This window comes from Schistocerca cancellata, chromosome 6 (genome assembly GCF_023864275.1).
Source record: "Schistocerca cancellata isolate TAMUIC-IGC-003103 chromosome 6, iqSchCanc2.1, whole genome shotgun sequence".
NCBI classification, from domain to species: domain Eukaryota; kingdom Metazoa; phylum Arthropoda; class Insecta; order Orthoptera; family Acrididae; genus Schistocerca; species Schistocerca cancellata.
Genome location: NC_064631.1, coordinates 348034725 through 348046785, shown reverse-complemented (window position 1 = coordinate 348046785; position 12061 = coordinate 348034725). Strand labels below are relative to the sequence as shown.

The 12061-nt window shown below is 42.1% G+C and overlaps 1 protein-coding gene across 4 annotated transcripts in view; it reads right to left on the bottom strand.

Moving 5' to 3' along the window:
* LOC126190770 (proton-coupled folate transporter-like) overlaps positions 1-12061 on the bottom strand; it is a 269533-nt gene that overhangs the window by 119271 nt on the left and 138201 nt on the right. Inside the window, exon 7 of one of the 4 annotated variants that reach the window (XM_049931298.1) lies at positions 11085-11580. The exons of the other annotated variants lie outside the window; for them this stretch is intronic. Within the exon in view, the coding sequence (XP_049787255.1) occupies positions 11424-11580 (157 nt within the window). The 3' untranslated portion in view covers positions 11085-11423. Of the gene's footprint in view, positions 1-11084; positions 11581-12061 lie in introns of those variants that run through there. 4 annotated transcript variants of the gene reach the window in all.

Sequence of the window (12061 nt, the reverse complement as noted above, 5' to 3'; positions counted from 1 at the left end):
AAGTAGGTTTGAATGGATGCAGGTATCAGTAGTTATTCAAAGATGAAGAGGCTTGCTTGAAGTAGAATAGCTTTGAGAGCTGCACAGAACCAGCCTCCAAGCTGAATATGACAACAACAACAAGATGAATAGTTGAAAGTCTGTTACAGTCATACCTAGAAAGCAGATACCAAGTTCAAATTCACATATTGTGAAATGTGGTGTGCAACAAAGATTACTTTTGGACTCAGTACTGTGTGTATAATATTAAATGGCCCACTAACAATGCACAAAGGCAAGATAGTTAATGATAAAAATCATGCAAGTTCTTATCTGGGAACTCAATGAGCATATCTGATAATTAATTGTTCTGGTGTCTTAGATGACCTAAGGAGCTATTTTCACAGTATTCACACGACAAACATGAGTAAAACAAATTTAATACAGTTACAACTAAACTGTCAACCTAGCAGATGGCAATGTAATGCTGTATTTGATGATGGTGCAGAACTAAAATAGTATGAAGTAACTGGTTTTCTTGGTATTACATTACATAGCTATCTCTCCTGAAAAAAATTACAGTGATCTTTTATTCCAAAAGTTGATGAACAGAGTGCCATCACTAGTGACTATGTCACAAGTTATGGTCTATGAAGAAATAGGTCTGCTCTATTTTACACAGATGTGTACATATCTTAAATAAGAAACTGACACAGAAATGTGTTGTAGCCAATAATGTAGAGTGCTAAGACTTAAAAATACAGCAGTAAGGATTTGGTGATATTACAAACATAATGAGTGATGCAAAGGGCTGTTCACAAGAAACTTACATATTCAGAAGTTACTTATGTTTTAAATTGAATTTTGATTTTCTTTTCTCAAGGCTGAGAACAATTCACAACCTGCACAAAAGACTAGGGCTCTAGATGTGACATGAAGCTCCTTCTTGTTCAGAAAGTTTAGAGTGTTCTGAAACGAAAGACATCATGTGCCTCCCTGAACACCACATTGTTTCAGGATTAGATGAGTTAAATATAAAAGATTGCACACTACCATTTCACTTGTGTAGAACTAAAATGGAGAAAAGAGGACTTGTTACATATATTAAGACAGAGCACTAGTTCAAAAACATTGAGGCACAATTTTGTACTGATCATCACATATAACTGTGTGCTTGTGAATTAATACTGCAAAATAGTTCACCTTTAATTGCAACAATATATAGATCTCCACTGGGAAATTATGAATTATTTATGAGGAATTTGGATTCTTTACTACAGTGTGGCATAGAGTGCCATGAATATCGATATTTGTTCAGTGCGTAAGTGTGCTATCTTTGAGGAGAGGGCTTTGGGCAGGATGTTGGACGCTAACGGCAGTTAGCCTCTGGACTTGTATCTGTGTAGAAGCTAAGTGTGAATAAATCTGTATCTGAGAGAATTCTAGTTGTTTACCTACGCCGGTGCACTTAAGTACTTGTGGCTTCTCTCTGAGCTACCACGTCAATGAGAATGCACATTTTGACTATGATCCTCACACTGTTCAAGCGTCCGTCGCTTCTCAGCCGCCCCCCCGGCGTCAAGTGAATTTCGCGATTCCTGCATTACGGGACACCAATAATTCGGACTCGCTATCTTCTGCATGCTCTACTTCCATCCGAACTAATAGGCGCACCTCCGCAGTGACTGCAGTGCCAAATCTGCCGAAACTACCAGACTTCAAACCCGCTCACCCGGAGTTCTGGTTTAACCTGGTTGAGCAAACATTCAAAGTCTGTGCTTTGGACGACAACGCACGTTTCGCCTGCCTCATGAACCATCTTCACGACCGCGTCGATTTAATTTACGATCTGGTCAAAGCACCCCCCCTAGCAGGGAAGTATGTTGTGGCGAAACAGACGGTACTGGAGTGCATCTCTAAAAACAGGAGAGAAAATGTGCAACAGCTCATCTACGAAGAGCGTCTCGGCGACAGGTCTCCGTCCCAGCTGTGGTGGTGCATCCGTCATCTCGTCGATGAGCAAGTTATGCCTGATGACACACTTGCAGAAATCTGGACTGAAAAGCTGCCTTTGCCTGTCCAGACTGCATTCTCCACATATGAAGATAGGCCAGTAAATGAACGTTTACACACCGCCGACAGAGCATATTCCGCCAGGCAACATGAGCTCCGTGCACTGCATTCTGGACGTGACCGCACTAAGATGCTTTCTGACGCCACGCCCTTGTCTGGTGCTGCTAATAACAAGTTCGTTAAACTAGCCGCCCTGCCTGCACCTTCAACTCCCCACAACGACAGTGCATCGGCCTCTGTGGAAGACTCTGGGGCACATACTCAGTCACCTAGCAACCACCCACAGGAGCACAGGCCCGCCCAACCTTACTGTTTCTTCCACGTGAGATTCGGGGAGCAAGTTTGCAAATGCCAGTCACCGTGTTCTTACCCAAACTCCAACCACAGGTAGGCTACGGTGCCACCTCCTGCGATGTAAACAACGGGCACCGTCCCATGTTGCACTCCGTTTTGGACAACAACAGTAAGTGTGGTCGAGTCTATGTTCACGATTTATGATCAGGTGTATGTTTTCTGGTAGACACTGGCGCAGACGTCTCTTTGCTGCCGATTCGCATAGCAACCAATCAAGTGCAACCACACAAAACAGTACTTCGTGCAGTGAACTTGTCTACCCTACAGTGTTCACGTTCCACTTTGTATACAGTGAAACTTTCGCCCGAGTGCAAGCTGGAGTGGACGTTTCTAGTGTCAACAATTGAACAACCTATTCTCGGAATTGATTTCCTCAAGCACTATCAGTTGTCACTAGATTTTGTGCAAAATACTGTGTTTTACCCCCCCCCCCCCCTTAACAAACATATTCCTTTCGCTCTGCCGAGTGACAGTTCATCTAAAACCAAACATGTGTGCTGTGCTAAGAAGTGTGTAAACCTATCCTTGGAGCTGCAATCTTGGACAAACAAGTGGCTAGTGGAGTGTGCCAAGTCTTTGAAGTTGCGGATGGAGCGTACGGAAGTGCTGCTGCATCTCCGCAACATACACCACGAGTTGGCCTCCACACAACAACGCCTCGCGGCACTACAAGCAGACGACTCGTTGGCTACAGACAAGGTCAGTCCATGCCAATCTGTTGTTCCCATGCCCGCGCACGTTAACGACAATGTTGTGAACTCTGTAAACTGAGTCAGCACCCCCTTTTGTAATTATAGTGTATGCCCAAGTGCTCATGCTCCTTGCGTTCCGAATGGACAATTAACTTGCCAAGCTCGTGGCAATGAACTACGGCCATCTGCTGTTAGACCACGCCCACTCGTGCCTACAGCGCTCGTAGCGGCACGGCCCACTACCAAGAACCAGTGTACCAACCTCGCCCATGTTAACACGTGTGCGGCCTTTACGCAGCTACGAGCGGTTGGCACACCTGTACTTCCGTGCCCTCAGCGCCACAGCTTTGCCCATCCGCGACTGCCTGCTCCGCTTCACGGACATCTGACTGTCATGCCGCGCCACGTATTGCAGTGGTCACTAATGGCACAGTTCATCGGTTACGTCTAACCGATGGGCTGCCCATATCGCAACGCCCACGCCGCCTCAAGCCGGAACTTATGAAAATTGCAAAAGAACAATTGGATGATCTATTACAAAAGGGAATAATTGAACCTTCTTCCGGTTGCTGGGCTAGTCCTATCCTGTTTGAGCAAAAGAAAGACGGTACTTGGCGTATGGTCGGAGACTATAGGCGTTTAAATGCCCGCACCATGATTGATAAATATCCGGTCCCACACATTGCAGACTTCAATCATGCGCTCGCAGGTGCAAAGTACTTCTCTGTTTTGGACTGTAAGCACGCATTTCATCAGATTCCTATAGCTCTGGAGGATATTGAAAAGACTGCCATAACCACTCCCTTCGGGCTGTTCCAATACAAATTTATGCCGTTTGGGTTGAAAAACGCCCCCCAAATGTGGCAGCATTTCATCAATCAAACTTTATCCCATCTAGACTTTTGTTTTGTATACATGGACGACATATTGGTTTTTGCTTCTACTTTGGAACAGAGTGAGGAGCGTGTTCAAGTCGTGACAGATATTTTAGCAGCCGCTGGTATTGAACTGAACTATAAAAAGACTCAATTGCACCAGTCATCTGTCACATTCCTAAGTTATGTTGTGTCATCGGACGGTCTGACACCACCGCAGGACAAGATCAAGCCTGTTCTCGAGATGCTACACCCTCAGACCTATAGGGAATTATGCAGGTTCATCGGAACAGTTAATTATTACTGAAAACATTTGCCAGCCGCTTCTGTGGTGCAGGCTCCTCTAACAGATGCTCTCGCTGGCCCACAAACTTCTGGCACCCGCCAGGTACCATGGAGACCAGACATGGACAAGGCATTTAACGAACTCAAACAGCTGTTGGCCTCCGCTGTCACTATTGCTCACCCACGTGCAGACACCACAATGTTTATCACTACTGACACTAGTGACAATGCTATCGGCGCAGTACTGAGTCAGACATACAACGATGTTACGACCCCCTGCAGTTTTTCTGAAAAAAGCTAAACAACGTGCAGAAGAAATACTCAGCATTCGACAGAGAATTACTTGCAGTTTACGAGGCCATAAGACACTTCAGAACTGATGTTGAGGGACGAGATTTCTGTGTGCTCACTGATCACAAGCCGTTGGTTCCTGCCATAAAAAATCCTGCGGCTGATCCGCCCCCACGACGCTTTCTTCACATCGATTACATCTTGCAATTTACAAATTACATTTGCTACATCCAAAGAGCGGACAATGTGGTTGCTGATTTTCTCTCGTGTGTTGGTGCTGTCACAACCTTAATTGACCTAACGAACCTACCTCGGTTGCAATTGGCAGACCCTGATATCATGCAGTTAATTTCAGACCACAGCTCCTCTCTCCAACCGGTACGCTCTACTTTCCCTGGCATATCTGACTTAGTGTGGTGTGATGAATTGACTAGTTTGTTGCGGCCATTCATTCCTAAGCCCATTCAATGCCAGGTCTTTGACAAAGTACACACATTAGCACACCCCGGTGTCAAAGCTTCCACCCGTCTGGTACCTGAACGATTTGTCTGGAGAGACATGCGCCGCGACTGTCAGTCTTGGGCAAGGACATGCATGTTGTGTCAACAGAACAAAGTTTCCAGGCACACTTCCCCACCCCTTTGCTGTTTTGCCCAACCGCCAGGCCGGTTTCACCATGTTCATGTCGACCTCGTAGGCCCTTTGCCCCCCTCCGAGGATTTCCGTTACTTGTTTACAGCTATTGACAGGATGACTCGATGGGCTGAGGCTGTGCCTATTCTGAACATTACCTCTGAGACAGTAAGTCGAGCATTCTTAGATTCGTGGATCTCTAGATTTGGCTCACCTGTTTACCTCACCACTGACCAGGGGCGACAATTCGAGTCTTCAGTTTTCTCTGACCTATGTAAAATGTGTGGTATTGTCAAAATTCATACTTCCGCATACCACCCCCAAAGCAATGGGCTTGTCGAGCGATGGCATCGCACCTTAAAGTCCGCCCTGCGTTTCCATGATTCAATATGGACAGAAGCACTGCCCTTCGTGCTTCTTGGCCTTCGTGCGACTTTCAAGGAAGACCTCAAGGGTTCCGTAGCCGAGTTTGTGTATGGCCACCCTCTGGTTTTGCCTGGAGAATTAGTCACTCCCACCCCACTTCCACAGCCCTCTGAACTCCCTTCACTTCTCGAGCGGGTGCGCTTGCACTGCAGCAAAATTCAGCCGCCACCTCTGGCTGCTCATACACCTCCGTGCGTGTACGTACCGCGCACGCTAGACTCTTGTGAGCACGTGTTTCTCAGAGACGACTCAGTCAAAGCCCCGCTTCAGTCGCCCTACATAGGTCCTTACCAGGTCGTCAAATGCTCTGAGAATAACATGGATCTCCTCATAAAAGACTCTGTAACCACTGTCTCACTCAACCGAGTGAAACCAGCTTTCATTGAGCCTCGGGTGAACCTCCCTGATTCTGCCCCTATTTCTCCCACTGCTGCTTCGAGCGGCCATCCATCTTCCCATACCATGCATTCGGCTATTGAATCTCCACAGCATGCTTCTCTGCCGGGCACTGCTCCTTCTCCGCGTTCATCTAATTTGAGTGGCCAATCTTTTCGGGGCTTCACTCCTCACAGCTCTCGCAGTCGAACTGCCAACCACTTGGATTCTACCATTGTGTTACCATCTTCGTGTGACAGCTCTTTGTCACACCGTTCAAGCCACACTGGCTCCTCGTTGTCTTCGGTCACGCTCCCTCGTCTGTCAGCTGATCGCCCGAGGTTGTCTCCTGCGCAGTCCAGTGCACCTGCCACCCCCCTCTTAGCAGATGCTTCCCCCTGCCATGGCTTTCCCACACCTCCCTGCCTCCATACCATTGCTCGTACAGGTGCCACCCAAGAATTCACAACACATGTACACCCTGATGACATACATAAATTATCTGCTGTCGTAGATGGCGATACGGTGTGTGTGATACTCGTGTGTGACAATGTTGAGGGAGGAAGTGCAGAATCTCGTGTGGTGTGCCGCTTTAAATTGAGCAGAAGTGCTGCATGTGGCAATTTGCGTGCCTTTGTTAGGCCTTCTGGCAAAGTGACGAAGTGCTACACCTCCACTCCAGGACGGGATGTCGTCTTCAGCCGCTGGCGTCGCTTGCTGACTTCGCCGTCGACGTACCGGGTTTCACCCCCGGTCTCCTACCAGTCGACCGCTTCCGCCTGATGCAGAAGAACTGTACGTTACCTTCCTAGCTTCTCACCCCCCCCCCCCCCCCCGTTCACAGGGACATACTCCATACTGTGCGGGGGAGGGGAGGGGGAGGAGAGGAGGGGGGGGAAGGGTGGCGATGTGGCGTAGAGCGCCATAAATATCGATATTTGTTCAGTGCGTAAGTGTGCTATCTTTGAGGAGAGGGCTTTGGGCAGGATGTTGGACGCTAACGGCAGTTAGCCTCCAGACTTGTATCTGTGTAGAAGCTAAGTGTGAATAAATCTGTATCTGAGAGAATTCTAGTTGTTTACCTACAACCATTCCATATTCCCTCAACAGTATTTGTCAGACAACAGAAAGCCATTAATAGTGTATGATGATTTCAATGCAGATTTCCTAAAGGATTATGATTGGATGAAAGATCTAAAAACCTTAATTGGATTCTACAATTTAATCTCAGTAACTAACTTTATAATGTGTGGATAAAGAAATAGGACCTTAATTGATAATGTTTTCTTTGATGAAACTCAAAGCACAAAAATAACTGTACACTCAGTGACAAATACTGTCTCTGATCATGATGCTCAGTTGGTTAGGATAAATAAGATAGTGCCTTCCTGTGTTGACACTCATCAGTGGAAATCAATTAGAGTAGTTAAGGACTAGAGAATAATTTACAAGAGATGTCCTGAGATGAAATTTATTATGAACCAAATGCTGACATAAAATTGTCTGTTCCATGATTGCAGTAGCCACCAGAAAGATCGCGGGAGGCACACATTGGCACGGCGCATCACAGACGGTAGTTGCCGCAAGTAGAGTCCCGTCCACCAGAGGGCACGTGAGAATTCGGACGCGATCTCTGCCGGCATAACAACAACTACTCCAGCAGCACGGGCCGGGCCGAGTCAGTAAACATCGGGCATGCCTAGGACACAGTCCCAGTCTACACTCAGTGAAGTGTGATGTAAACGTGAACAGTGTTATTACAATGATAAATTCCTGTCATAATTGAAAAATAGCTTTCCTCATAAGCTAATCACAAAGGATATTAAAAACCCATGTAAAAAAAACTGAGGACCACTAGATGGATTAAAGTATCTTGTGAAAGAATAAGGCAAATCTATCTGCTGGTGAGAACAAGCAGAGATCTTGTGGTAGTTGCACACTACAAAAATTACCCAAAATTACTAAGGAAGCTTCTTAAGAAATCAAAGAACATGCACGTTGTGTCAGAAGTAAGTAATTCTGATGACAGACTTATGGCTATATGGAATGTACTTAAATAATAGTCAGGGCAACCAGACACAGGACAGAACAATATCATTATAACAAATTAAATGGAAGTTTTATAAATGGTGAGTCACAGGTAGCAAATTTGTTTAATACTCATTTCTTCAATATAGTAGAAAATATATGGACAAACAGTTCAAGAAAAAAAATCACAACACTATGTTGAAAAAGCAGCTCTCAAAATTCAATCATATGAACGTATCACCTCTGAAATTATGAAAATTGTACATTCTCTCAAAAATAAAAGCTAATATGGTTTTGGTAATGTGTCCAACAGTGTACTAAAGACTTGTTCTCACATGGAATATGGAATGCATCACTAACTGAAGGCATTTTCCCAGAGATATTAAAATATGCCATAAGAAAGTTGACAGGACAGATGTAAATAACTACTGAAGTGTTTACTAATGTCATCATTTTCCAAAATTTTTGAGATGATGTATTCTAGAATAGTATTCCATCTGAGCAACAACAATATTCTCAGTAAATCAGCTTTTGGGTTTCAGAAGATCTGTTCTACAAAACATGCCAGTTACAAATTCACTCACCAAGTTTACAAGTGGTAAATAACAAAATAACACTAGATGGCATTTTCTGTGACCTATCTGGGGCATTTGTCTACATGAATCACAATATCCTCCTAGATAAATTGAAGTTTTATTGAACTAATGGTATAGCCAACCAATGGATAATGTGATATCTTATCAAAAGAATGCAGGAAGTTGTACTTAGTAATTCAAACAATGTATCCAGGGGAGATTCTTGTAACTGGAAATAAATAATGTATGGGACTCCTGAAGGCTCAATCTTAGAACTACCATTGTTCCTCATATATGTAAATGTTCTTCTATCTAATGAACAACAAGCAGAATTGATTGTTCCTCCAGATGACACTAGTACTGTAATCAATCCAAGCACACATACAACAGAAGAAATGGTGAACAATGTTTTTGAAAGTGTCATTGACTGGTCTTCTGTGAATGGTTTCACTCACAATTTTAAAAAGACACAACATATTCAGTTGTGCACATATCAAGGCACTGCACTGATAAGTGTAAGACAAGGTGAAGAAATAGAAATGGGGGGGGGGGGGGGGGGGGCAACTTCAAAATGTCAAGTTGACATTATTTGCATAATTTCATTCAGTAATGTCATATGGAATATTGTTTTGAGATAACCCATCTGAAAGAAAGAAAGCCTCAAAAGCATGCTGTAAGAAATATGTAGTGCTCACCGCTGTTCATCTTGTAGATGTTTGTTTAAGGAGATGGACATTTTGACTACTGTTGTCATATATTTATTCCTTTATGATGTTTTGTTGTAAGTAATCCACTGCAGTTCAAAAGGAAAAATCATATACATAATTACAATACCAGAAGAGAAAAATGAGATTCATTACTCTACATAAAGGTGGTCTTTAGCACAAGAAAGGGTGCACAATGATGTAACCAAAATTTTTATCACTTACCCAGACATATAAAATGCCTGAACAGACAGTAAAAAAAAAAAAAAAAAAAAAAAAAAAAAAAAAAAAAAAAAAAAAAAAAAAAAAAAAAAAAAAAACCACTGAAGAAATTTTCTCCTTGCACTCTGTAGAAGAATTTTTATTATTTTAAATGTAAAAGGTGGTGTGTAGTAAATAACCAATATTTAGCTGTATTTACAAATTAATTAGTGATGTGCATGTAAATGACTCATTCCACATCATAATGGGTCATTGTGCAAATGATCTATCGAACATGAAACTAACTAATTAAGTAATGAAAACATGCTACTCCCCTTGAACTCTATTTCCAGGGGTGCAAACCCATTCACAATTTAGTGGAAAAGCAAATTTCTGTACCTACTGCAAATGTGGATACTGTTAAATATCTTGTATCATATTGGAGGTATTTTGTCTTCCATTTTCAAATATAGAAACCAGGCAGCAGATCTTGTACTTCAATTAAGTGTTGACAGATCAGCAGCATTGTGTTCCAGAAGAGAACTTTTTTATAGCTATGCTTTCTTCTGAAAAGCTTTCATCAGTTTATGGATGCAGTCATTGTTTCTTTAACTGATTAGACATAATAGGTGTAGCATAAATGATTCTTTTTTTGTCAATAAGGTACATAACTGTGCTCTGTGATGTCAATAAGTATAGTTTAATTAATAGGTGTAAATGACTTTCAATATATCACTGAAAGACAAGAAATAAGGTAAAAATAAAGAACTGACACCAAATTTGCCAAAAAAATAACATCAAAATTGGCAGGAACTAACACTAAACTGGGGATGAATAACACCAAAACTGCCAAAAAATAATGCCAAAGCTGGCCATAGAATTAAACAATTTTGTTCTTCTTTAAGTCTGACACAGGTGATCCTAGCTCAGACTGGATGAGATATGGCTGTGATACGCCTGGTCCTTTTATATATATATGACCCATGTGGTAATGGGGTTGAGAGTAAATGTGGTACAAAGAAAAAATCAGGATATTTTTTAGATTTGGTTGATGGCCAATTACCTATTTAGGCAAGATGGAAAGTACTTTTGGAAGAAAATCCCTCAATTTAGGGCATAATAAAAACATGGTTGAACCCCTTGTGCAGGATGTGGTTAACCTGCTCCACTCTGCACTGATATCAGATAATAAGGTGTGCATTTCTTTCCAGTTAGTGGGGGTAGAAAGTAGGGATGGAAAGAATCTTAAGAGAATTTGTGAATTTGGTCCAGAAGTTCTGTTTGTAGACTATATTTGGGTTGTGGCACCAGACTGTGAAGGGTTTGCAGTGGTTTTCGCATACTGAAATTGTTCAAACCACACTTCTTTCAGTTCCATAAAATCAGGCCTCCAATTCAGTTAGCTCCTATCTCACACTCACTACAACCCGCTTTTATGAGTGGGATATTCTTAGGTGATTCTCTAAAGCGGGCAGCTTTAAAACAAATTATCCTTGAGGTATAAGTTAACATTCCAAAAACCTGTGAACCATTTGAATATAGGATAGCATTTCTTTTTGCACAATATATTTTTATCATTTATTGTTGCCTACAAAAAAGCAAATAAGGCGGCAAATTTTACTATACATAATAAAGAAAGAAGTTGTTGTGCTATATACAATTCATAAAAAATGTGGTGCAAGAAATTAGTTCATTACTGAAATTTTATTGTCTCTTAATTGGTTATTGCGAAAAAAATTCTTAGCTCAAGCTTTCAAACATATCATAATAATACTAACAAGATAACCACAATTACTACATATTTTTAAATTTTGTTTCTTGTGTTTCTCACAAACATTATATTCTTCAAACATGTGGTCAGGAATGTTTCTATTTCAGATAGTTTTCTTGGGATTTATCTGAACGCCATGGAAGTCCAGTTTATGAAGAAAGTTAGTCCCAAGATGCTGTTATCTCTGTTGTGTCACCCTCGTAAGTGTCTTTGTTGTGATCTTTACTTATTTTCTGGGGAGATGTATAGTCAACAGACTTGAGTTTTATATCACTACTCAACTTCTGAGTTTCTTTCCTCTGTAAGTAAAACATCCACCTGGAAAAGATTGTTCATACACGTTAGCTCTCCATGGAATTTCTTAAATTATGGTGCAAAGAAAGCAGTAACATGAAAAATTGAGCATATTATTACAGAAAACACTGATAAAAAGATAAAGCCATGCCATATACCCATTTGTACTACACTAGTCAGTTGCAAAAAGACATCAAAGTGTAGCAACTCATCTTTGTCATCTGATGTTGTCCACTGTGTGTTGTTGTCATGTTTGTCCAATGGCAATGTGTATGCTGTCACAGATGACATTGCAGCAACAGTGCTTACTCTCTGAGATCATTATCTCTTTCAGCCTTTTAAGTGACACTTCTAAACCCATGCAAAATGTCTCCCAAATGTCCATAAGTAAGATGAATGTAACTGCTCACTGTTCTGATAAATAATGTTATTGTTCTACACAATGCAGGGAGTGAATAAATCACACACTCTAGGACAATTGGAAGATACACGGCCAACAAAGTTG